Source organism: Ailuropoda melanoleuca, chromosome 11 (genome assembly GCF_002007445.2).
Source record: "Ailuropoda melanoleuca isolate Jingjing chromosome 11, ASM200744v2, whole genome shotgun sequence".
In the NCBI taxonomy this organism is placed as follows: Eukaryota; Metazoa; Chordata; class Mammalia; order Carnivora; family Ursidae; genus Ailuropoda; species Ailuropoda melanoleuca.
Genome location: NC_048228.1, coordinates 8001793 through 8028314, shown reverse-complemented (window position 1 = coordinate 8028314; position 26522 = coordinate 8001793). Strand labels below are relative to the sequence as shown.

Below are 26522 nucleotides of genomic sequence, written 5' to 3'. Positions count from 1 at the left end.
ATCAGGCTCCTCCGCTGCGAGCCTGCTTCTTCCTCTCCCACTCCCCCTGCTTGTGTTCCCTCTCTCGCTGGCTGTCTCTCTCTGTCAAATAAATAAAATCTTTATAANCTCAGAGTGTGATCCCAGGGTGCTGGGATCGAGCCCCACATCAGGCTCCTCCGCTGCGAGCCTGCTTCTTCCCCTCCCACTCCCCCTGCTTGTATTCCCTCTCTCGCTGGCTGTCCCTCTCTCTCTGTCAAATAAATAAAATCTTTATAAATAAAATAAATAAATAAATAGTTCCTGTTCTTGCTTCTTGTCCTTGCTTCTCTTTTCCCTCTGAAGATGTTAATGATTGTTTCACTTTGGTTTGGGGCATTTTCTCCTCCCTGCTTTGCTTCTGTACTCTTTGGTTGGTTGGCTGATTTGGAGTATTCTCTCTTGTGTCTGAGGTTTTCCTTGAATGCTCTGCTCATATGTAAGAGTGGGGAGTAAAAAGCTATTTGGAAGCTCTGAGCACACAACCGGGGCTTGTCCACTGAGTTTTCATCAGGGGTGACACGGCTGAGCCATTTGCTGGGAGAACCTTCCAAGTCAGTGTCTCAGGTTTTCCTCCTGGACTGGCCACACTGTTCGGCGACAGTGGAGAAGTCTGCCTAGGGGGCTGCCTGGTTGTAGGAGTTGACTTGGGAGGAAGGCTGGGGCTCTCAACGTTCAGTCTGTCTGCTTAACACCCTGTTTTCTGGCTGTCCATCCCTGCTCAGTGGAGCCTGGGACCCTCCTTCTACTCCCTCCTGTTTCTGCTGGGGTCAGGGGATGGGAAATGGGATTGGTCAGCTTCTTAACGCTTCCGGAAGGACTTGTGGTGCTGTCCATTCCCAAGCCAATTCCTGATTCCATTGCCAACAGAGTTGCTTTCCAGAGGGCAGTTTTCACCTGTGCGTCTGTTTGCCTGGCTTGCAAAATGGTGATGCTGCCTCCTCTCCCATATCGCCCACTCCCATGCCCCCCATCCTCACGCACGCATGTGTTTTCAAAAATTCTCTTTCCCATCTTGTGTAGGGAAAAAGTAGATGCAGGAGGGAGGGAGCAAAAGTAGACGCATCCCCATTTCTCCCCAGCAGCCATCACTGTCTTGATCATGGTCGTGGAGACCCCCGCTGGCCTCGGAAGTCCCACACTGAGGGGAAGACACGGAGGTGAAGGGTGAGGGACGGAGCAGGATTTATTCCAGGGCTTTCTGTCGTCCAGGTCCAGCTCCTGGCTCCTGGAGCGACCTCTCCTCCCTGCCTGACGCTTGGGGAAAGCTGGAGTCATGGGGTCAACTCCCAGAATCCCAGGGTCAGGGAGGCTGGGGGCAGGGCCAGGCATTGGACAAACAGATCAAAGGTGAGACACCTGGTGGCTCCAGACCGGGCCTGGCCAGCGGGACGGGAGCACAATGAGGTGAGTGGGAGCCCCCCACCGTCTCTCCCAGGGGCGAGGTGTTAGAGCAGGGCCCTCACACGCCATCTGCCACCGCCCCAGGCTGCTGGTCTTCCTGGGCTTGCTGTGGGGCTCGGCAGCCACAGCCCCGCGCCCACAGTGGCCTGAGCCCGTGTTCGGGCGCCTGGCATCCCCTGGCTTCCCCGGGGAGTATGCCAACAACCAGGAGCAGCGCTGGACCCTGACGGCGCCCCCCGGCTACCGCCTGCGTCTCCACTTCACCCACTTCCACCTGGAGCTGTCCTACCTCTGCGAGTATGACTACGTCAAGGTGCCGACGAGGGGGATGATCCGGACCCTCCCGAGGGCTGGGGGACAGGGACCCCGGGAGCAGGGTCTGGACTCGGAGGGAGGGAGGGGGGAGGGCAGGCCTTGTGTCTCGCCCTCCCTCGCCGTGACTCCAACCCTACAGCTGAGCTCAGGGACCAAGGTGCTGGCCACGCTGTGCGGGCACGAGAGCACGGACACCGAGCGCGCCCCCGGCAATGACACCTTCTACTCGCCGGCCTCCAGGCTGGACGTCACCTTCCGCTCCGACTACTCTAACGAGAAGCCATTCACAGGCTTTGAGGCCTTCTATGCAGCCGAGGGTGAGACGGGAGGAGGCCGGGGCGGGGTGTGTGTGGGGGGGACAGGAGATGGCCCATCTACCCACGGGGTGACTCTGTCTTAGGCCAGGCCAGCTCTCCCTTCTGTCTCCTCACCTCCCTGAGGCTGGGTTCCTGCCGAACCAGCGGGAGAGGAGTCCTCACCTCTGTTCCAACACGGGCCGCAAGACAAATATCAGTAACGGCCGTGACCCCCGCCCTCCGGTGGTGTGCGGGCTGCTGAGCCGGAGACTTGCTCCTAGCCTCCCCCACGCCACCGTGAGGCCAGGGCCCAGTGAGCCCACCTCCGGATGGGAAGTGCAGCCCCACCCGCCTGAGCGCCGCTGAGAACACGCAGCACGGTGCTCCCTGTGCAGTGCTCCCTGTGCATGGGCTTCGAGCCGAACACTTGATTTCAGGTAGGGGCTCCTGCAGGGACCAGCTGTGTGACCTGGGGCAAGTGGCTCCACCTCTCTGTGCTCCTCAGGAGGCTGCAGCAGGCTTTGCTGGAACCCAGGTCATAGCCCCGCTCCTTGGGGCCGACGGCTGGCCGCTCCTGCTGGTCGCCCACTAGCTGCGTGACTTTAAGCAGGACATTGACCCATCACTCGTTTGTGAAAGGGGTTACTGACATCTACCACCAAGGGTCCTGAGGAGGTCCTAATGACCCTAGGCCTGTAAAATGCTTGGCGGGGTACCAGCCACTTCCAAATATGGGGCTCCTCTTGGGTCAGCTGTGAGGCTGAGTCTGCTCCCGGCCCCAGTACCGCCTCATCTCCTCCCGTCTGACCACCTGCCTGACGCGCCCCTCCCCCAGACATCGATGAGTGCCAGGTGCCCCCCGGACAGGCCCCTCCCTGTGACCACCACTGCCATAACCACCTGGGTGGCTTCTACTGCTCCTGCCGCAGGGGCTACGTGCTCCACGGGAACAGGCGCACCTGCTCAGGTGAGTGGGGCTGGGGAGGTACGGGCGGACACTGTGCCCAGCCCAGCCCCCACCTTGCTCCGGAACACAGCCAGCTCCTAAAAGCCATAAGTGCTCTGCCCAGGGGTCTGGAGGGACCACTGACCTTGGCCTACTGGGCACTCCTCTTGGCAGGCTGTCCCCTCCTGCCATCTTTGCTCTTCTGTCCCCTCCTGCTGTCTATCCATCCATTCACATTCTGTAATCCCTCTCCCTCCTCCGTTCCATCCTCGGCTCCCTCTCGTGGGTCTTCAGCCCATTATTTAAATCACGTGTTGGGCCCCCACTATGTACCTACCCTGTCTGGGCTCTGGACCCCTGATACAGCCACCTCGCCTTCCTTGGGCTCCCCGGTTGGAGGAATGGGGACCATATGCCCAGCTCACACAGGCTTCCCTGCATACAACTTCCCAGTGGGGGCGGGGCATACTCAAAGCGGCTGGTTCCCCAGCAGGCCGATCCTTTTGGCCTCTACTGTCTGCCCCATCTGAGCCCGTGCCAGGTGCCTGGTGCCCAGCTGGGAAACTCGGGGGTGCCCTGGGGAGAGGACAGCCCCAAGACTTAGGGCTGCCCCTGCCTCCCTCTGCTCAGTGTCTCTCCCCCAGTGTCTCTCCCTGTCTCTCTGTTCTCTCTTCCAGAGCAGAGCCCCTAGCCTCACTTCTGGCTCCAGTCTGGGTCGGGCCGAGATTGCTGCTGCCTGCAGCCCCCCATCCACCCCATCCACCCCTCCGTGGACCTAACAATAAACCTGCCTCCACTTCCACCTACTGCTTTGTGTCTCTTGGGTGGCACGGTGGGGAGAGGGCAGTGGTGCGCACCCGGGCCCCCTCTGTCTCTCCCTCCCCTCATCACAGCCCGGATGAACCCTAGCTGGTGGGAGCCCCCTCCATGGGGCCAGAGGCCCCTTTGCCGGAAAGCTTTGCTCAGCATCCCCCAATCCATTCTGAAGATGGGGCACTGAGCCCGAGGGAGGGACGAGGGTTTGCCTGAGTTCACACAGGGAGACCAAGCTTTCTCTACTCCCCCACCGGGTCCCCAGGGGCTGAGCTGGGAGCACCCTTGGACCAGCTCCTGTTCGGGGAATGGCTCATGTCCCAGGTGTGCTAGGCTGGGGGAGCCTGACCCAGGGCAGAGAGGCCAGGGAGCTGGCTGTCGATGGGCAGGCTGGCCCCCCACATCCAGGGGCTCTTCCTTGTGCCCCGTGGAGAGCAGGCACACAGAGAAAGGCTGGCTGTGCTGGGACTCCTCACTTCTGGAAGCCTCCCTGCTCAAATGCCCTCTGCAGCCTGGGGTGGGGAGGGGCGGACGCCTCCCACGGCTGGTGCAGATGCTCACCCCCCGCAAGTGCACGACCAGGTGGCCCGGTGGGGAAAGAGGGCACCAGATATGCTTTTGATCAGTGTGAACTTGAACTTCCCTCAACTAATCCCCAGGGCAGTGCCCAGACCTAGGGTGGGAGGGAAAATGGACAAGGGGAGGCCCCTCTGATCCCCGTGGGGACCCAGGGAAGCCTGGACTGGTCACAGCTGGGTGGGGGTGGGAGGCCTGTGGTGGATGAATTTGGGAGTTGCTGGGCTCAGGGGCAGATGAGGGACCCCCTTGTCTTCTTCCCCCTCAGCAGAGTCTAACCTTGCTCACTTCATCACCCCCGAGTTGTGACTCTGGCCCAGGACTCCCCAGGCCCAGGAGCCCCTGGGGGTGTGAGTGGGGCCCTGGAAGATATGTATCCAAGGGCTACCTGTTTCAGCCAGAGCCAGGAAGCCCAAGAAACTCTAGATTGTTCCTTCACCCCTGAGGTGGGGTGTCCGGTCTGACTGGGCCAGAGGACAGTGAGGGCAGCCAGGGGGTTGTAGTCAAGATCTCACAACGTCCGGTCCTCTCTCAGCCCTGTGTTCAGGTCAGGTCTTCACCAACCGGTCGGGGGTGCTCAGCAGCCCTGAATACCCACAGCCGTACCCCAAACTCTCAAGTTGCACCTACAGCATCCACCTGGAGGAGGGGTTCAGCATCATCCTGGACTTCGTGGGGTCCTTCGATGTGGAGACACACCCAGACACCCTGTGCCCCTACGACTCCCTCAAGGTCCGGTTCCCGGGATCTAGACCTCGTCTGGCTCTCGTGGGTCCTGAGGTGACAGGGCCCTTTCTGCTTTCAGATTCAAACAGACAAAGAGGAATATGGCCCATTTTGTGGGACAACGTTGCCCCCTAGGATTGAAACTAAAAGCAATGCCGTGACCATCACCTTTGTCACTGACCATTCGGGGGACCACACTGGCTGGAAGATCCACTACACTAGCACAGGTGAGGGCAAGTGGGTCTTGGATCCCAGCAGGAGGCTCTTCCTGGTGTGTCAAGGAGCTACGTAAGGATGGAACGCTTCCTGGCTAGGCCCGGGAAGTGTAGGGGAGGAGAAAATTTTCCTCAGCCCTCTAGGGTTCCTGGATGGGTCTGAAAGTAAACTGACAAAGACTGATCAACAGGAGAAAAACATCCACACTATGTAATGTAAGGTCTGTGTGGCATGGGCGACTTCGCAAGGAAGTAAAGAGCCAGAGGAACAGTTAGGCTTGTGTATTTCTGTGCAGCAGTGGTTTGCAGAAGAGGAGACAGTCATGGGGAAAGATGACAGGTTAAGGCAAGTGTTGTAAATGGGGGAAACTTAGCAAAGCCTCTTTATTTGGATTCTTCTTGGCCCCCTTTGTCTTTGGAGATAAGGATGCTCCTTCCCTCCTGGTATAGGGAGGGCACCTGTCACGTGGCGGTACATGAGGGTCTTCTGAATATGATGGGGAAGAAGGTCGGGGGAGGGAGCGAAGGTCCAAGGTATTTCCCTGTTTCTGTTTTCTCAAACTCCTTCCGCTTAAAATATTCAACACGCCCAGGTGCTGTCTTTTGGGGTAGTGTGTCCTGAACTCCGCTGAAAGACAAACAAGGTTTAAGTGAGGGTGGTCTGCGAGACAGTGGTCCTTAAGGGGAAATGCCTTCCACCCACCTATCCCTCTCCTCACTCCTCCTTCCTTCCCTCCCCTTTTCCATCCACTCACCCATTCAACTAGTCCTCCTTCCATCTGTAGGAGAGGAAAAAACAATTTTCCCTCTGCCCTCCTAAATTCTTGCCTGGGACCAAGAGACAGATTAACAAGAGAAAAACAGACAAGTGTGTTAAGGTGTATGTCTCATGCATACGTGGGTGATGACCCACAGGAGAATGGGACTTAGAGCTCAAGGCGTCAGTACCATCTTCTGCTAGAGACAAAAGAGAGAAGGGTGTGGGGGAAGCCAGTTTTGGGGAGGTGCCCACGACTGGGAAAAGTACGGTAAACAAAAATAAGGTTTGTTATACAGATGTAAGGTCCTGCCTTCTCTGGGGATGAGTTTCTAGTGATTTAGTCATCCTTCTCCTGGGACAGAGAAGGAGACATTCTAAATGGACATTTTTTTTGTGTGAATATAAAGTTCCCTTACAAAAGGATAACTTCCACTCTGTTTTCAGATCTTCTTCTGTATCTGCTATTTCTGAAAATAATCAGCTCATGGGGCGCCTGGGTAGTGCAGTCGTTAAGCGTCTGCCTTTGGGTCAGGGCGTGATCCCGGCGTTCCGGGATTGAGTCCCACATCGGGCTTCTCCGCTATGAACCTGCTTCTTCCTCTCCCATTCCCCTCCTATGTTCCCTCTCTCGCTGGCTGTCTCTCTGTCACATAAATAAATAAAATCTTTAAAAAAGAAAAAAGAAAAAAAAGAAAATAATCAGCTCAAAGTAATCTGTATGCCAAAGAGGCATATTCTGGAGTGCCATATTCTGCCACCCTTCATATCCATCCATCAAAAACAAACAAAAAAACCCACAAAATTCCACTGAGTAAATTTGAAGATCTAATTGGTTCTATTAAACGATTCGTGAATTGGGCAGCATTCCATCTACCAGGTGGAGGGGAGCTCTGAAGGGAGTTGTACAAAATGGAGGGTTTTCATAGGAAGGGAGGTGGGGCAAGAAAGGTAATAAACAAAAGAAAAGATTGTTCTAGGCAAGATCACCTTCTCCTGGGGAAAGAACATCTCTTCCTACTTCTCTCCTTCCTTGGTTCCCTCCTTCCTTCCTTCCTTCCTTCCTTCCTTCCTTCCTTCCTTCCATCCTTCTTTCCTTCCATCCATCCTTTCTTCCATTCATCCATCCATCCTTTCTTCTATCCATCTATCCATCCTTCTCTCTAACCAACCATCCATCCAGGAAGCTCAGAGCTCAGGGTTGGGTGTCAGGCTGCCTAGGTTTGTGTCCAGCCTGTTTCCTGGCTATGTGACACTGAACCTCTCACATAACTTTTCTGACCCTTAATGTCCCAATTTTTCCAATTAAGGACAATGTCTCTCAAAAGGTGTTGATTCGTGGNTTTTTTTTTTTTTATTTATTCGACAGAGATAGAGACAGCCAGTGAGAGAGGGAACACAAGCAGGGGGAGTGGGAGAGGAAGAAGCAGACTCATAGCAGAAGAGCCTGATGTGGGGCTCGATCCCATAACGCTGGGATCACGCCCTGAGCCAAAGGCAGATGCTTAACCGCTGTGCTACCCAGGCGCCCCNCTGTTTCCTGGCTATGTGACACTGAACCTCTCACATAACTTTTCTGACCCTTAATGTCCCAATTTTTCCAATTAAGGACAATGTCTCCTTCAAAAGGTGTTGATTCGTGGGCTAATGCAGGGAAAGCATTGGGTGCAGGGTGTGGCATTGAGGAAGTGATAATTGGATTATAGGGATTGGGGTAGTTTTTTTAAATTAGAAACTTGGATTAGAAAAGATTAACTCTTGGGCCCCCTCTGTTGGAAATGTGAGAAGGGGAGAGACTGGCTGGGAGGAAGGAGCCCAGCATTATGAGAACAATTCGTTTGTCTCCTGTTCATTTTTGAAAGTCTTTCATTGTCCTGTAGGTCAAAGTAATAAAACTTCTATAACTGAAGTGCCGGTTTCAGGAAGACTCAAAGGGGGCATCAGGTCTGCCAGGCGGGTGGGGGAAGGGCCAGGACAGAGCCTTGAGGCCTGTGCGAGGGAGGGAAGGTGCCAGCCGGGTACCAGCCAGGGCTGTCTCTGGAGGTGGGGACTTTGGGCCCACAGGGGACTGAGAGCCTCCCTGGGACACAGAGCCCAGCAGCTGGAGGGAGAAGGGGATTCCGCAGAAGACTGGTGCGGGCCGAAGGGTAGCTGTGGCGGTGGGCTGAAGGCTTGGGGTGACAACAAGCTAGGATTTGGAGGCCAGAGTGGAGGACTGTCTCCCCGGAGGCCTGCATACTCTGGGCATGTACTCTCGAGGGGAAGCAGGAGGCTTCCTGGGTGCTGGAGGGGGTCTGAACCCCAGGTTTCCCCGAGCGGCGAAGGCCGTGCCACAGGGCTGTTGTGGGGGGGTCACCTGCACCCACTCTTGCCCAGGTGCTTTACATCCGGCCTTCACGACAGCCCTGGAGGGTGAGTGATTATTCTCACCTCCCCATCTTACAGATGAGGAAACTGAGGCACAGGGAGTTGAAAGTAACTGCTGGGGATTCAGTCTAGCTCCAACTGTGTCTTGGTTTCCGGCAGCGTGGGTAAGGTTCCCGTCGCCCAGCAGATGCTGCGGGTGTGGTGGCCGAACCGGCTCCCCGCGTGCCTGCCTTTCTGGCAGAGCCTGCCGAGGCCCAGGCCCGGCCACAAATCCTAACTGTGCAGTAAGCGACCCAGTGTAATCTTGCCTTTGTTTTTAAATCCGACGAACTCTACCCCACTTGAGGCTAAGTCTTTTTATGTGTTCGGGGTTCCATGTGTAAATCAAGAACTTTAAATGGCTAAATTCAGAGCGGCCTGCTGGACACCGCATCAAAACCCCTCACTCAGCCCGGCTCCCTCTCCGCTCCACCCCCAACAGCTCAGCCCTGCCCTGGTCCGGTGGCGCCACCTAATGGTCACATCGCGCCGGTGCAAGCCGAGTACATCCTGGAGGACCGCTTCTCCGTCTTTTGCGAGACCGGTTATGAGCTTCTCCAAGTAAGTTAACACAGCTAAGGGCAGCAGGATCGCGATCGGTCTGATACGCTTACGTATTTATATCAGCAAACGTGCGAAAGTGCGTGCTGGTTTCTTTTGCCTATGACCGAACAACACAAATCAGAAAACTGAGAGATGGCTATGGAGAAATTTTTATTCTTAGGAATTGTGCCTTTCAACAAAAAGCTTTAAGAAGGCCTTTGATTGAAAGCTGGTGATTCCAATGGACTTTTCTCTGTTCGCACATCACAGCAGCTCGATGAGTTCGCCATCCTGGTTCCACCTGCTCTGGGAGACCACCTGGCATTAAGTTAGGCTCCTCTCCCCTGGCCACGTGATGACCTTTCCTGGCCACACTCCTGGGCCCACAACAAAATTAAACGGCCCTGGGAAACACTATATTCTGCAAAGTTATAAATAGTGACCTCTGTTAAGGGAGAGGGAGGGTAATTTTTAAAAATGCTTAGTGTGTTGCTTTAGGGGCACAGGTAGGAGATGAACACGTCCTTTTTATGTTCTTCAAAATTGTCACTGAATCCCGGTGGTAAAAAGTAATAACAGTGAAATGATAGCTAGCTATTCAATCCAGTCCTGTGGAGGGACAAATCCAAAAAAAAAAAAAAAAAAACCCAAACCCAACAAAAAAACACTTTTCCCACCTTGCAAAGTTCCCCAGGCAAGGTCTTTCCCACAGCCCCTTGGATGGCAAACTTCTTCAGTTTCTGATCTGGGAGGACAAAAATCACCCTGCTCTCTTTCGAAGCATAAAGGCTTCTTCTGCCAAAGTGATCTTTCATAAACTTTAGAAAAATGTTTCTCCTTAAACAATACCAGCAATAAAAACGGAGAACACACGTGTGAAGCCTACCAAAGTATTTTTAACTCTCCTGCAGCTAATGGCCCCAGGCTAGAAAAATCCAGGCACATTTGCTCCATGTTGGAACAGGTTGGCCTTTGGTGGCCAACCACCACACTTTGGTGGAAAATCAGCAGGAACTTGTGAGATCTGATGTGTTCTTGGATTTCAGGGAAAAGCAGGAAATATTCATAACCTGTGGCAGAGGCCCCCCATTTGATTCCTACAGTCTGTCCCATAGGGGACAAACCCCGCAGAGCTGTTGGGGTGTGTCCAATCACGTGGGTGTGGCACCCCGCTCCGGGCACCCCCGAACCTCCCCCTGCCCCCCGCCCAGGAACCGCTATAGAAGCACAGCCTTGGGGCTGCTATCAGGATATAAACAAGGTAAGTGATATTTGCTGACTTCTTCTTTAGGGTTATTTGCCCCTGAAATCTTTTGCTGCGGTCTGTCAAAGAGATGGCTCTTGGGACCAGCCGATGCCCAAGTGCAGCAGTAAGGCCACGTGACCCCGGGTCCCGGGACCGCTTGCGCTGCTTTGTCTGCTTTGCTGCTTCTGGTGTTTTCTGAAATGGTCTCCTTATCAAAGGGACTGCATTCCAAATTTGTTTCTCTTCCCCAGCCTCTCTGTGCAGTTACGGCTTCCAACAGAACCAAGCTACCAGGAAAAGTCTTTCCTTTGGAAAAGCGTAATCTTTAAAAATGTTTTTCCAAGTATAAAATATTCGTTGAGGATGGGAAAGAGAAAATGAGACATTTTAATTCCCACCATCGCATTGTTATCATATCCCTCCAATCACACACATCTCCCACCTGTGCATAAACATGTACCGGCCGCCGCCACCTGCGGGGATGGGGTCGCTGTGTGTGAACACTACAATACCAAACCAGGGTGAGGGGTACGTTACCATCTTGTAAGCATCACACCTTATTTTAAATATTTTTTTCAATTATAAAATACATGTTAATTAGAAAAAATAAATTTACAAAGACATAGTGAGAGCCTCTCTTGCCCAAATCCCCAAACTACCACTGAGGGCTTGGGGCCCATTCCTTCATTCCTATGCTATATACACTAACCCATTTCACTATTATATACTTTTTTAAAATTTATTTTTTTAAAGATTTTTAAAAAATTTATTCATTAAGACACAAACAGAGCGCACAAGCAGGGGGAGGGGCAGAGGGAGAAGCAGGCTCCCCACTGAGCAGGGAGACCAATGTGGGGCTTGATCCCAAGACCCTGGGATCATCACCTGAGCCCAAGGCAGATGCTTCATGGACTGAGCCACCCAGGCGACCCCACTATTTTATACTTTTTAACCAAAGTGGGATACTAAGTCTGATTGCACTGTGCTTTTTCCCTTCATATTGTCGGGATTGCTTTCCACATCAATCCAAGTATTAGCTAGAGCCGCTCACTCATCCTTAATAACGACAGCCTGGCGCCCCCACCGCGGCGCTCCCGGATTTTCACGATTACCTCCACTGCTGTAGCGAACACCCCTGTAAATAAATTTGTGCGTACTTTGTGCAAAGGTCTCTACAGAATTCCTAGGGAATTTATCTTCATTTCATAATTTTACATTCCCACCAATGAGACTGTCGATCCTCAGTCCGAAAGCGGTAGACCTGGGAGCGAGAGGTCTAGATTTGAACCCCAGCTCGGCCGCTTTAAGTGAGGTGGGTGTGGGCATCTCCTCTACGGAGAAGGGGACAAGTGCTTGGCACAGAACCAGCTACACAGTTCGGAAGTTGCTGAAAACTATTTAAATGTAACCTTTTCAAATATCCAGAGAAATACACGGATTTCTAGCTCTGCCGCGAGAACCAGGACTTCTAGACCGCGGTCTCTTGGGCTCGGAAAGTGGGCAGTTGTTTCACGTTAGTGACGTGCTCACAGGTGTACGTTCTAACGCAAACTCAAGGTATTAGGACTACCGGGTCTCCTGCACGTCTATGAAGGGGAACCTAGCAGCAGCCAAGTCCTTCCTTGTATTGTTCGTCGACCTTTAAGGCCAACCAAACGACTGCAGACCCAGGGCCACTTTCCAGGGACCCAGCCCAGGCAGGCACGTGCGGCTGCTCCGCGGCAGACCTTGGGGTTAGAAGTCAGGGTGCTGGGTGCCTGGGTGGCTCAGTCGGTGAAGCATCTACCTTCAGCTCAGGTCATGATCTCAGGGTCTTGGGATCGAGTCCCGGGTCGGGCTCCCTGCTTAGCGGGGCGCCTGCTTCTCCCTCTCCCTCTGCCTGCAGCTCCCCCTGCTTGTGCTCTCTCTCCGATAAACTAAATCTTAAAAAAACAAAAAATAGAAGTCAGGGCGCTGAGGAGTCCAAGTGGTTTAAATTCCCTCCTTTATGAAAGGAATCACGCGCTCCTACCGCAGGGGCCTCATCTCACTCTAGCCATTTAGTTCAGAACAGAGAGGAAGGCGAGTCTTCAAAAATCACACTGAGGCGATTCCCCCTCTTATCAGAGAGGGAGGATGTCTACTGCAAACGGGGCGGGGAGGGGGTGTGTGTGAATACGGCTTCGAGCTACAGCGCCCTGAACACCACCACCTGTCAGTCCTGTCTTTTTACCATCCTCCTCCCGCCGTGTTTCTAGTTGTGGACTGCGGCCCCCCTGATGACCTACCCAGCGGCCAAGTGCAGTACATCACAGGCCCTGACGTGACCACGTACAAAGCGGTGATTCAGTACCGCTGCCGTGAGACCTTCTACACAATGACCCCGAACGACGGTAAGCAAACTGTTCCAAGTTGGGGGTGCGTGATATTTGGAAACAAAGCCCTCACGATCTGAAAATAAACTTTAGCCGACATTTTTGGCTAAGGCTACACAAAAGATTAAAAGGCACTTCTCCCACCTGCTAAGTGAAATATTACAGCTGAAGTGACTTTAATGTCAATTTGCAGGAATCTGAAAACAGATCTTATCTAGTAAATGACTACTACAAACACACAATATATTCCAAATGGTTTAATTTAACAAGTCAAAACCTTATCATTAAGCACTTGAGATCTTGATACATATTCAAGTTACATATCTAAAAGGTTTCCACTTTGCAAGCAAACATGGTTAATGCAGAGCCCTCCTATTGATGAAATCATGTAAAACGGTTATTCAGACGCCTCCATTTCCCACTGATGCCCCAGAATCAACATTTTTCAGGGGCGTTCAAGCAAATGACAACACCTCACACATGCAGTTAGACATTTTTGCTTTTCCAATGATTTGCAGGTAAATATGTGTGTGAGGCTGATGGATTCTGGACGAGCTCCAAAGGAGAAAAATCACTCCCAGTCTGCGAGCCTGGTAATGGATACATTTATACAAGAGACTGGTAATTGATGGAAAGTAGAAGTGGGTGGGAGGCGATCAGCGGCGCGTCAGCTGCGGTCCCAGAAATGCAGCTTCAGCACTGGGCTCTTACCCCAAGTTGTTATTTCCAAATAATACGTTCTCATTATCCCCTTTCTGGACGGAGAGGTGGCTAGGAGCTGACTGCATCAGTCACTTGATTATTTCTGACCTTACGACTAGGTAAGCACAAAAAATTAAATGATTTTAAAAATTATCTTCAACCATTTATACATTTATAAACACGAGTCCTGCTGCGGAGTTACTTTTCTTCTCTGTAAAACTGCTGTTAAAACCCAAAGCTAATAACTTCATTATTTCCCTAAGCAATTGTTTTCAGTGACATCTAGTTTTTAAACATTAATGCAATTTGCCTTTTAATAATACTTAAAAAAATTTTTTTTCAAACCAGAATTGGCTCTGAAGATACAGCTGAGTACAGCGATTAAAAAAAAAAATCAGAAAGGTGGTAATATATTCATCACTCCTTTGTTATCTGGCTTATATTGGTTTAAAAAAAAAAAACCCTACATCTTAGCTGACACAACATTTGTCAGTTTTAATGCGAGTACTCTGCCGCAACAGGAAACACGGTTGCTACATTAATAAGCACATTCAGTTAGCCATACACAGTAAAGTTTAGTTTGGAAGACAAAAATAGTAATTTCTGAACCTGAAGGTTCCTGGCTACGACTGCAACATTCTGATTTTTGAAAACATTTAAATGTTCAAAAGTGAAAAGAATTTTGCAAATCCTGGGTTAGTGACCTTAGTTCTTGCTTTCCCAGAACTACATGGTAAATACACCATTTTCCAGTAGGAAAACAGAAGCAATGAAAAGGTCATTTCCTTTCACTTTCTAATCACATCACCCAGTACATCAGCTCAGACAATTCCTGTTTGCCCTATTAATTTTCCCAATCGTGTAGACCAAATTATTTTAGCAAAACAAATTAGTTTCTAAAAGTTAATTTTCACTCACCTCATTTTCTGAGGAGCTAATACTGAGAGGTTTTATCGGGTCTCTGAACTGTGTTTTAAAACAGCCTCATCTGCTTGTTTAGGTGGACGCCCTCTCAACCCGACGTCACTTTTGGAGGACATTAGACACAATTCCAAAGTTGTAATAATTGTGGGAAAAACCACCGTGGGGTTTCTGTAAAGGCTCTATCTGCTTCTTCCCCCAGTTTGTGGAATATCAACTCGAACCACAGGAGGTCGTATATACGGAGGGCGGAACGCAAAGCTTGGTGATTTCCCCTGGCAGGTCCTGTTATTAGGTCAAACTACGGCAGCAGGTGCACTCCTGCAGGACAACTGGATCCTCACAGCTGCTCACGCTGTATACACGCAGAAAGAAGCTGCGTCCTCCTTAGACGTCAGAATGGGTACCCTGAAGAGACTGTCGGTTCATTATACACAAGCCTGGGCCGAGGCCATTTTTATACATGAAGGTTATACTCATGGTGCTGGTTTTGATAACGACATAGCACTGATTAAATTGAAGAACAGAGTTGTAATCAATAGCAACATCCTGCCTATCTGTTTGCCGGGAAAGGAAGCGGAATCCTTCATGAGGACAAATGACATTGGAACCGCATCTGGATGGGGATTAACCCAGAGGGGTTTCCTTGCCAGAAATCTAATGTTTGTTGACATACCAATTGTCGACCATCAGAAATGTACTGCTGCGTATGAGAAGCAGTCCTATCCAGGGGGGAGGGTAACGGAGAACATGCTTTGTGCAGGCTTAGAAGGCGGGGGCAAGGACAGCTGTAGAGGGGACAGTGGGGGGGCGTTAGTGTTTCTAGATAATGACACACAGAGATGGTTTGTGGGAGGAATAGTGTCCTGGGGTTCCATTAATTGTGGGGAAGCAAATCAGTATGGAGTCTACACCAAAGTTATTAACTATATTCCCTGGATCAAGAACATAATTAATAATTTTTAATTTGTAGGTCTTCAGTCAGTCAACTCCTTAGTTTTAAAAATCCCTGTAAAAGGTCTTAGCAGTCACGTGGCCTAAGAGACATGAACACAGCAGTTGTTGTTCTAACCCCCAAACCACCGCCACACTACAGGGTCAGACCGCCATTCCAGGCGCTTCTCACTTGCCAGTTTTTTGCCCCCTACTCTTTGATTCAAGGGGACACAGATGATTGGGTGGGATCGCCTTTTCCAATCCAACAGAAACTCGCTGGTTAATCCGCATTTAATTACTTACAAAGTCTAGCATCTTTTGTACTGGATATGTACATTTCTACAAATTGCCTGTTCATGTTCTCTACTTTTCTACCATTTGGGGGCTTGTTCTTATTGATCTCTAACAGAGCTTTATATATTATAGCAGTATTGGTTCAGAGATAACCTTGAATCGTGATTTTTCTTGGTCAATAAATTGGATACATCGATACTCTGGCTTAGGTACTGACTGACTCCCATGTTTAAAAACCAATACCACAAATTGGTGAGATTTAATTTTTCACTTATCAAATTGGCAGGCAAAAAGAACACGGAATAGCACTATTTCACATTGTCGAAGACAGCATACATTTTCTGAAGGACAATTTGGCAATATATTTGAAAAGCCGTGAGAGCATGCATAGTCTTTGACCTAGTAATTCCAATGTTAAGAATTTAGCTGTGAGGATGTTCCTGGCACTTGGAAATAACCTGAATAATGTTCACACACAGAAAACAGCAGAATCAAACGTGGCAGGTTCCTTAAGGAGAAATACACGAAGATTAAGTGGTGGTGTTAGAGATCAATCTGAAGTGTTTTCTTCCTTCTTACAATGAACATGGAAGTACTCGGGCACGCTTAACGAACAACGATCACCAATCATACAACAGCTGAGTAAAGGATAGAACTCATACGCGGTTAAGAGCGACTCACCTAGTACTCAACAACAAATTATTCTAATTATCACATATGTCATCTTGTTCCTAAGGACACAATTTAAGTCGATTTAACCATAAAGATCTCATGTCATTTTTGTTGGCTGTTCTTAAGAAGTTTTAATAGGTTAACACTGAACAAAGGGTTTTATTCTAGCCAAATAATTACCATTCACGTAAAAATTCATTGTGAGTTTTCCCAATTTCTCTTGTGCACATTAAAGGGGAACTTCTCAAGACTCACTTTTTAAAGGTAACTTTCCATCACCTTTGTCACATATAAAAAAAGAAATTTTATTTTTCCAGTAAGACTCCAGACACTAAACTGCGGTGGCAACAAATTTTTTATTCAACTGGTTCAAAAAAGTTTTGAGAATGAATGCATTGAGATGACCAAATAGACTTAAAAACAAATCTTTGCCAAATAGTTTACTTCTAGACTTCATTTTTTTTTTTTTTAGGGTAGAATTAAATTCCCCCAGCTACTGGTACCACAAACATGTTAAGAGAAGGCTGCTCCACATGGAAAGCCTTCTAAGACTGGTAACTAGATTTACAACAAGTGTAAATAAGGGATTAAAACCATGCCGTTGACAAGTGAACTTACCCCTGGGCTCCTTGGAGGCTTGTCAGTTTAGTCTTTGGAGGTCCCCGAATAGCATTTTAAGTGTTACCATGTTACTGCTGCTGAGTAATAGGGCAAGTGCTAAAATGCAAAATTCAGATGGTACAGGGTTTGGAAATCATGCCATTCAGATGCAGAAAAAAAAATTAAAACAACGCAAGATCCTTTTACAGAGGAAACTGAATAACGAAACAACGTGGCGATCACAAGTCTAAAGGACAACTTCATTTCTAAAAGTTTAAAACACGTAACTTGCAAAATGACAAACCTAGTTATCATAATCTGATCAGGTAAGGGCATCAGGTAAAACTACCAACACAAAAACTGTTAACATTCTTCCATCAGAAAACAAGCTCAACTCTCACAGTAGTTACATAAAAAGTACAACAGAGAATCAATAATTATTGCTTTTACATACTTCACAATGCGTCGTGAGAGTCTAATCTGAGTTTGTAAACAATTTTATTCAACATATCACTCTATTCCCCCACTTGCGGAGGACAAAGCCCATTTCACTTCACACTTCCAGACAGACAACCCACCCTGCTAGTTCTTAAAGCTATCAGGCTTTGTAATGGATTTCAGGCACAAGATAATTTGTGGTTTCTACTTTATCCCTACTGCAATTAATTCCACTTTTCAAATCCCAAACTAGAAAGGTGCTGATATTCCCTTCTTTTCGACTGTTATGCTTTGCTACAAAGCATTCTTTGAAATTAATTAACATTGTTTTTCCCCACTCCCCCCAAATAAGAATATTTTTAGAAGGCATGATTCCCAATGGAGATTTATACAGGCCATGTAAATAGAACATCACCCAAATGCACAGAGGCACTAATAAAAAGCTGGAGGGTACTGCTTACCATTTTAGGTGCGGTCACCCAGACTTATTAAAAACTAGATTTAAAAAGAAAAAAAAAAACTTTTCACTTTGGACAATGCAAGAACAAATAGCAATTAAGTCTGGGTATCAGGTGTCAATGCATGACAGGTGATGAATCCATTTGACTTGAGACAACTTTTCAAATAAGTTTATTTGAAGCAAAATAAACTATTGCCAAGAAACTTTATGAAAGTTCCATCTCAAAAGGGTCAAAAAAGGGGAATTAACTGCTATGAATTCTTTGCATTCAGGGCTGCAAAACAAAGACACATATTATTTAAATCAGTTTTATTTAAGAATTTCCAACATTGACAACTCTTATAAAAAGCATCCAAGCACAGGACACAGAACTGCATCAAACAGCATTCGTATGGGTAGCTAACAGACATTAGAACTTCCACCCTTCTTTGCGACACCCCGAGCTCACTGGTGAACTCTGCTTCCAAGTACTCCTGCAAAGCACACCACAAGCTCAGTCCATGTTCTCAACCCACCAGCTTCAGTTCACATGACCACACTTACAGATCAGTAACAGAAGAGAACACACACCATACAGCATTCACAGCAGTTGACAAAGGGGTGGGGGAGGTACAAGTATCTTTTCACTTAACACATTCAACTAACGTGGGTTACCCAAGAACGAAACTCACTTAAAGTCTTCCAACAGATGTGGATGTCCTTTGAATGCAAAAAACATTCGTACGTTATTTGCTATCATTGCTCTCTGCACACTCTCTCACCAAAGCCACAGGATTGAGAGACACATCTCGCCAAGTTAAAAAATATCCATTATGCACCACCAAGTCTCTGCACGCGCTCTCTCCTTTTCTCGCTCATACTAGCCTTTCATGCCTCGGCACCACCATCAATCCCACACAAGGTTTCAAAAGTTCAAACAGCCTTCTGGTTCCATATCACAGCCTTGCGTTCATAGCGTTGATACGACTCCATGAAATAAAGAGTAGCGGATAAAAATGGGACACCCACCGTCAAAGACGCAGCCTGTGCAGCGTGCTGACGAGTTCTTGAATGAGAAAGCGTGCAGACAGAAGTATTCCTATGGCAGAACATTTACAGCACTACTTTCAATGAAGTGCTTCTTCCATAAACATTTGAAATGAGATGAACTGCAGAGATTAAATGAAGGCTTCATATTGTACTTTTGCATGTGAAGGGAGACAAGTGTTAAAAAAAACAAAAACAAAAACAAAAAGAACCAAACACTGTGACACCATGATCTCCAAAAAGGAGATTTTCCTAAGGGAAAAATCCATATGGTGGGGTTCAAATTAAAACAAGGAGAAAAGAATGTATTTCTAATCAATGGTTTCCATTTGAACATGCAAAGAATTCTCTTGACAAGTCCAGGGATAAGAGATTACAGGAGAAACCTTTTGATATCAATTGTAGTGTGTTGGTTTTTACCCATCAGGCAAACAGCAGTTCACTTTCAAACACTCAATATTTCAACCTTTTATGTAACAAAACTTATAAAATTCCTTTAGCTTTTCCTCTTTTTCTAAAGAAAAATGTCAAAAATACTGCTGAATATACTCCACACTGAACAAACCAATTTTGAAAATTCTTAGTACATATGTATTTTACAATATACTTACCATGTGTTTAGAAAAATTTGAATTCCCACCAGTCTCTACCAGCCCCACTGTCTACATCCCCCAGCCAGAAGATTTAGAATCCATGCTTGAGCCAAACCCTCCATTAAAACCGCTGCCTGACCCTGCATTCGATGCGGATCCCCAGCCAATTGCTGCACCTGAATTAGAACCGCTATAGGAGTTATTTCCAGAACCAAAGGCCTGATTTGGCTCCCTCTGCATGTTGCCTTGGCTTTGGTTGTTACCTGATGGGCCCGACTGGTTCTGCTGACTGGCCAACATACCCATCATGCCCCAGCTGCTCTGCAGCGCCGCCTGGGCCGCCGCCATCATGGCTGGATTAATGCTAAAGGCGCCAAAGTTCATCCCTCCACCCATATTACTACCCTGATTGTTTCCCAAGCCAGCGCCACCCCCTCTACTGTTACCGAACCCACCCTGATTCCCAAAGCCACCCGGATTCCCACCGAACCTCCCACTCCTCTCTAACTGTCTACTGCTATTGTGCTTAGGTTCAGCATTGGATATGTGTACGCTGATTCCTTTAATGATCAAGTCCTCTCCACAAAGAGACTGGGCAACCTGTAAGAAATAGGGTGTAAATAAAGGCGATTAAACCACTGACTCACGCATCAAAGTAGCAATAACACTTAGATTTCAAGCCACTGTCTAAGCTGGAGGAAAAACAAGCAATGAACGCTCATTTCATTTAAACCCATAAAATCGCCTTTAGCTCTAGTAAGGCAGCAGGGTTTTGTCAGCTTGTTTTCAAGACACAGAACACTCCCAGTTAAGTGCCACATACTGACACAACATCTCAAGGGTTTTTCATGACTATCTAAACCCATATATCCCACAGCTCACAAGGTCAGAAAGCTTAGCTAAGGATGGCAATTGGCTGGATGGGAGAAGTTCGAGACAAATTACCTAACAGAGCTGGGACGGGATTATTAAAGAGAAAAATACCTGATCATCTGCAAACGTAACAAAGGCAAAGGCCCTGAATGGTTTGGGAATGAAGACGTCTACCACTTCCCCGTACTGGCAGAAGAACTGGCGTAGCTCATCGGCAGTCATGTCTTCCGTACAGCGTCCGACAAACACCTTCCTGCTTCGCAGAGGCTCATCTGGGCTTTGCTGGGCAAATCGAAAGAAAAAAAAAACAGGAGAAATATTTTATGAGCCATGAAGAGGATGTAGCAAAAGTTACCTGCCTTTTGTGTTAGAGTCACTAAAAAGTAGGTACATTCTTAATTTTCTCTTTAATTAGCACTTTTTTTTTAAAAAGATTTATTTATTTATTTATTCGACAGAGATAGAGACAGCCAGCGAGAGAGGGAACACTAGCAGGGGGAGTGGGAGAGGAAGAAGCAGGCTCATAGCAGAGGAGCCTGATGTGGGGCTCGATCCCATAACACCGGGATCACGCCCTGAGCCGAAGGCAGACACTTAACCGCTGTGCCACCCAGGCGCCCCTGAAAAGATTTTATTTATTTGACAGAGACAGCGAGCAAGAGAGGGAACACAGGCAGGGGGAGCTGGAGAGGGAGAAGCAGGCTCACAGCGGAAGAGCCTGATGTGGGGCTCGATCCCAGGTCGCTGGGATCACGCCCTGAGCTGAAGGCAGACGCTCAACCGCTGTGCCACCCAGGCGCCCATAATTAGCACTTCTCTTAAGAATTCAGTGAAGAATAACATTTTATTTCTTTTTTAAAGATCTAATTTTTGGGGCACCTGGGTGGCTTAGTCGTTAAGCGTCTGCCTTCGGCTCAGGGCATGATCCCAGCATTCTGGGATCGAGCCCCGCATCGGGCTCCTCCGCTGGGAGCCTGCTTCTTCCTCTCCCACTCTCCCTGCTTGTGTTCCCTGTCTCTCTGGCTGTCTCTGTCAAGTAAATAAATAAAAATCTTTAAAAAAAAAATCTAATTTTTAAGTTCCCTCTACACCCAGCATGGAGCTGGAACTCACAACTCCGAGGTCGAGAGTCACATGCTCTACTGACTGAGCCTGCCAGGCACCCCCACATTTTAAAGTTCAAGACTGTGTATTTGGATTAAGGAGAGTCAACAACAGAAACACCCTGGCAAAGATGCTAACTCTCCAAGTCAGTCTTGCTTGCTTGGAACCACTCAGGTCTTCACGACAAGATTAATGTATTCTGACTGGCCTTGCATTTTAACATGTAACTACGTAATAAACTGTTCACTCACTAGAAATAACAAAAAAAAAAAGAATAAAACGAACGAACTTTTAGTTTAGAGGGATAATAAACTGAAGATTTCAAACAAACATATTCAGCACACACGAAGGTCCTAAGGCTTTAACAAGGCAAAAGGTTTCAGGAATCCACCCAGTCACCACCTTCTCCGAGTGCGTATTAAGCATTATTTTACAGTATCTTCTAAGGGAGTTTTTCAGCAAATATTCTCAAAGCGCAGGAAAAAAGAGCAAAGTACCTTAGAATTAGGAAGTTTACAGTCACACCACCGTCCATCTATCATATGTCGCTGTGACATTACTTTAACCTGGGTTTCATATTCCGTAAAACGAACAAAGCCAAACCCCTTTGAATGACCGGTTTTAATATCTTTCTTGACCTAGAAAACAAAACAAAACAAAAATCAATGAAATTGACTAGAACCACAGACAGACACACAGACACACACACACAAATCAGTTCCTTGGTAATTTTAATGGCTTCACTTTGATGGAGTTGCCTAATTAAAACTTAAACCAAGTTATTCTTGAGGTAAAAGGAACAGGAGGGTAAATGTTGAATTCAGATCATATTAATAGTTAATCATGTCACAAAACAGAATTTTAACAAAATGTTTTAGAACGCAAAGATAAATTAGATCTAGTATTTACAAATCTTAAGTGGGAAAAAGCAGTTTTTCTTTTCAGAGTTATTTACTTTAGTAATCTCTACACCCAATGTGGGGTCCCAATTCACAACCCTGAGATCAAGAGTCACATGCTCCCCCACTGAGCCAGCCAAGTGCCCCCTCCCCTTAAAAATAAGTGTTTTTTAATCTCCCACCAATGTAAGTTATAAAGAAATGGGCTATTGGGCGCCTGGGTGGCTCAGTCAGTTACGCGTCTGCCTTCAGCTTGGGTCATGATCTCAGGGTCCTGGGACTGAGCCTCATGTTGGGCTCCCTGCTCAGTGACGAGTCTGCTTCTCCCTCTCCCTCTGCCCCTACCCATACTCTTGTGTGCACGCGCTCTCTCAAATAAATAAAATCTTAAAAAAATAAAAATAGGCTAGTGTTACCTTGTTCCCTCAAGCCTTTATGTAGCAGGATTTTAAGACATCAAAGGCAAAAATATGGGATATATGCATAAAGGGAAACAGTACAACCCAAATTTTGTTTTTGTTTAAGTAGGCTCTAGGCACAACATGGGGTGCGAACTCACGACCCTGAGATCAAGAACTGTGTACTCTACCCACTTGAGCCTGCCAGGCACCCCAACCCAAATTTCTTTTCAGCATCCCCTATACATGCACGTAATCAATATTAAAAATACCGTCTGCTGAGCATGAAGGCCAGTGTCACCAACTGCAGGAATTCTGGATGTTCATTCATGGGAAGAGAGAAATCATTACATGAAATCAAAGTTTACCTGAACCATAAGAACTTCTCCAAAGGTACTAAAATATTCTTTTAGATCCTGTTCAGTCGTTTTCCATGGGAGACCCAACACTATTAAATCAGATGTTTTCTGGACAGCTCTTTTCACTTTCACTGCTGATGAAGCATCTGTCTCATCCATTTTTCTTTTGTTATCTAAACAAAATGAGCAGGAACCTTTCAGAACTCCTCACTTAACACATCTTAAAACACATTAGCCCCTACATCTAACAACAATAAGCAAAAAGATTCTAAGAATAAGATACCGAAAACTTTTGGAAAGAGTGACGTCAGCTCTCACAGACTAGGGGAATGAGGAAGTGGCTGAGGGGCTTTGCTCGTGTGAAGGCAGAGACTCCCACCTCTGGTTTTGTGAGATCTCAAGATTATGATGGTTTGTTCTCCCCTCAAAAGGCACATCAAAACAAAAATAATTCCACTTCACTTTGACTTCAAAAACACATTAAGGAAATTAATAAAACAGGCTAAAAAACTGTGCTGTACTATCTCTGTGCCTACTAAATAGCTTTGCTTCATTATTTTAATGCCTGTAACTTAAAAAGTTATATACCAAAAAATGATCAAACCTTTATCTCCAGCTGTGGATTTAAGGGTGATTTCAATTTTCTTTCTTTTCTAAACTTTCAACCATGAACTCAAGTTGATTTTGTAATTATAAAGAAAGTCTTGGGTTATTTTTTAAAAAGAGTATTTGGAAGGGAAGAGGAGGAACTAAATGACATTTTTAAAAATAGACTTTTTAATTTTATTTTATTTTAAAGATTTTTCATTTATTTTTTGAGAAAGAGAGAGTGCACGCAGAGGGAGAATGAGAGGGAGAAGCAGACTCCCCACTGAGCAGAGAGCCTGATGCAGGGCTCAATCCCAGGACCCCGAGATCACGGCCTGAGCTGAAGGGAGATGCCCAACTGACTGAGCCACCCAGGTGCCCCTGGACTTTATTTTTTAGAGCAGTTTTAGGTCCACAGCAAAATGGAAAGGCAGAGATTTCCCATAGCCCCCTTTTACTTCCACAGGTGCATAGCTTCCCCCATTATCATGATATTCTTGCCCCATCCAAGATGGTACATTTGTTACAACTGAGGAACCTACACAACATACCATCGTCTAAATGACACCTCAGATGTGGGGAACAGCCACTGAAGAAAAACCGAGTTGATGCTGTTAAAATGTTCTCAGTGTAAGTTAATGTCTCGCATACTTACCAAATATGATACTTTGTTGCAACATGCGAGTTATAATAAAAGTAACAGATATAACACATTCTTACTGCTAAAGCGGACCGTTTCCTTCACAAACGTGTTTCCTTTTTAAAAATTCAGAGCATCAGGGGTGCCTGGGTGGCACAGCGGTTAAGCGTCTGCCTTCGGCTCAGGGCGTGATCCCGGCGTTATGGGATCGAGCCCCACATCAGGCTCCTCTGCTATGAGCCTGCTTCTTCCTCTCCCACTCCCCCTGCTTGTGTTCCCTCTCTCGCTGGCTGTCTCTCTCTGTCAAATAAATAAATAAAATCTTAAAAAAAAAAAAAAAATTCAGAACATCAGTGATAAGAGGCAGTGAGAAAAAGACTAAAACCCCAAATTATAATTGTACTAATTCAAGGTTTGGGTTACTGCAACTGATAAATCATTTAAGGAGGGAAAAATCAGATTAACTGAATGAAAGATATAAGCCTGCAAGGACAAAAACCAGAACAAAATATAGGGAAACTTTAAAAGAATCTATTTACCACAGACTGATCACTGCAAAACATTCTTACTTGTTCCTTAAATTTGGCATTAACTTGGCAGTACTTGTTCAGATTATTAAATACATAGTTTTCTCTTTAAAAAATGTTCTGTTTTTCCAATGTTCACTAATGTAAAGTAATAGCATTCCAAACTAGTCTATTAGTAATGTTTAAAGAAATACTTGGGTTATAGGAGACGTTTCACTGTGAAATGAAGTCACAATCCAACTAAAGAGACTGACAAGACTATACTTTAGTACTGCAAAAGCAAATGGCAACAAACCTTTGGGATAGTTGACAACATATACCAGATTTCCCCAGCCAGCATCCGGGGCATGCAGAATTCCTTCTACCAGCCGGACACCTCTCATACACTGGGACACTGGATTCCTGTAGCGCAGCCCACATGCCCCGGGAAACTGGGCTGTAACTGTGGACAGCAGCACTGTCCCATCGTCTTCTGATGGTATTTCAATGGGCTCGTCATTCTCATCTTCGGTTACCCGAATATATTCAGACATCTTTTCTTATTTTTCTTAAAGGGAAAAGAAATATTAATGACAGACTCGAGTCAAAGTAACTGTTTCCTTAAAAATCACCCGATTAATAAACACTACCCTGTCAATGTTCTAGGACTTTTAGAAAAACTTTCTAGGGCTTGGGTTCTTATACGTGTTGGTCATCACTGAAATGAGGCAAAGGCAAGGACAGTGCCTTGCTAGTTCATTCCTGCCTTCAACACTTGCTGAGTGCCTACTATGTCTCAGATGCTGCAACTGAAACCAGTCAGTTCCAGGGGGCATGCTGGTTACAAGGGGCGGGGTGGGGGACGCAGAGATGATAGCAAACAAGCCATTTATTTATTACAACCGTGATATATGCTACTAGAAAGAAGTCAATCATCTTGGGGGCCGAGGAGAACCTAAGCTGAGACGTGTGTGGGAATCAGAGCACGTTTCCCTAAGAACGCGATGCAGCAGCTGTGTTTTGAGGAAGAACAGAAGCAGTGAGCCAGGCGAAGAGAGCAGGAAAAAAGTTCCCTCCTGTTCTTCATTGTGGGACTTCCGGGGGGGGCTCTTCAAACTTGAGCAAGGACAGCGACGACAGGTCCTTCGCGACGCGGGCCGCCACCTCCCAGAAGCCAGCGCGTGGCGGCCGAAGGAGTTTTTAAACGCGGCCCGAGGTGCAGACGCGGGGTCCCCCGGCGTGCCGAATGCGGGAGGCCCAGGGCATGGCCCGGGCCCGCAAGCCAGGCCAAAGCGCCGCCTCGGGCTGCAGGGCACCGCGGGCCAAGCGTCCCTGCTTCGGGGCTGGCTGCCACCCCGCGCCAGGCCCTAACGACGCGACCGCGCGAGCCCACTCGGGCAGAACGAGGCTGGCCCGGCCCCACGGCTCCCTTCCCGCGGCGGGGGCGGAACCCGCTGCGTCCGCCTCGGGCCGCGCAACGCGGGAGGCGAGACACCCAAGGCGTCCTCAGTGAGACGCGTCCGCGACTCACCCGCTAGGCCGCTGCTAGGAAGCCCAACAGGGAAACCGAAGCAGCGAGGGATCCAAGAGCAGCCCAGCTACCACTTCGCTCCCACAAAATGGCGCTAGGGCCGCCTCCTCCCCCCGCCGGCCGTCGTCCTCTCCCACCGGCTCCGCGTTAGGAGGGGAAGGACGCCGCAGGGAGACGCAACGACCTCCTCCCCAGAGAGTCACGGATCCCTTCTAGAGGCTGAGCAAACGGGGAGGATTTAAAGGCTACGATAAGACCAGAAATATGGACCAGAAAAGCTAAAAATTGAAAAAATAAGGAAGCCTAGGCTCTCGGCTCCCCCCCACGTAGCGTAACAGATGGCTTCGCCCGACCAACCGTCGGCCCC

The 26522-nt window shown here is 47.8% G+C and overlaps 2 protein-coding genes across 4 annotated transcripts; one reads left to right on the top strand and one right to left on the bottom strand.

Moving 5' to 3' along the window:
- Positions 1-1100: 1100 nt before the first annotated feature.
- Positions 1101-15204, top strand: MASP2 (mannan binding lectin serine peptidase 2). Of its 2 annotated transcripts, XM_034671195.1 has the most exons (11): positions 1101-1425; positions 1507-1735; positions 1877-2054; positions 2869-3000; positions 4904-5100; positions 5174-5321; positions 8915-9033; positions 10307-10385; positions 12499-12633; positions 13134-13208; positions 14441-15204. In XM_034671195.1, the coding sequence occupies exons 1-11, from the start codon at positions 1421-1423 to the stop codon at positions 15202-15204; spliced, it is 2061 nt and encodes a 686-aa protein (XP_034527086.1). In that variant the 5' UTR covers positions 1101-1420. The 2 variants fall into 2 exon arrangements, with proteins under 2 accessions (XP_034527086.1, XP_034527085.1); XM_034671194.1 differs by lacking the exons at positions 4904-5100; positions 5174-5321; positions 8915-9033; ... (2 more) ...; positions 13134-13208; positions 14441-15204 and adding an exon at positions 3657-3803 and having other exon boundaries at positions 1157-1425.
- A 1273-nt stretch (positions 15205-16477) lies between these two features.
- Positions 16478-26300, bottom strand: TARDBP (TAR DNA binding protein). Of its 2 annotated transcripts, XR_004628699.1 has the most exons (7): positions 26156-26300; positions 24941-25192; positions 22900-23063; positions 21732-21872; positions 20242-20412; positions 17640-19857; positions 16478-16857 (listed from the first exon to the last, which is right to left on the bottom strand). XR_004628699.1 is itself a non-coding variant. In XM_019803271.2 (6 exons), the coding sequence occupies exons 2-6, from the start codon at positions 25176-25178 to the stop codon at positions 19327-19329; spliced, it is 1245 nt and encodes a 414-aa protein (XP_019658830.1). In that variant the 5' UTR covers positions 25179-25192; positions 26156-26300; the 3' UTR covers positions 16478-19326. The 2 variants fall into 2 exon arrangements, 1 of the variants encoding a protein (XP_019658830.1); XM_019803271.2 differs by having other exon boundaries at positions 16478-19857.
- Positions 26301-26522: the final 222 nt, after the last annotated feature.

Coding starts and splice junctions, on each gene's coding strand:
- MASP2 (XM_034671195.1), top strand. Junction 10,386..12,498: donor GCCGATGCCCAAGTGCAGCA/GTAAGGCCACGT, acceptor CCGTGTTTCTAG/TTGTGGACTGCGGCCCCCCT. Junction 12,634..13,133: donor CACAATGACCCCGAACGACG/GTAAGCAAACTG, acceptor AATGATTTGCAG/GTAAATATGTGTGTGAGGCT.
- TARDBP (XM_019803271.2), bottom strand. CDS start 25,178: ATGTCTGAATATATTCGGGTAACCGAAGATGAGAATGACGAGCCCATT. Junction 21,873..22,899: donor GAGAAGTTCTTATGGTTCAG/GTAAACTTTGAT, acceptor TTTGTTTTCTAG/GTCAAGAAAGATATTAAAAC. Junction 19,858..20,241: donor TTACGTTTGCAGATGATCAG/GTATTTTTCTCT, acceptor TATTTCTTACAG/GTTGCCCAGTCTCTTTGTGG.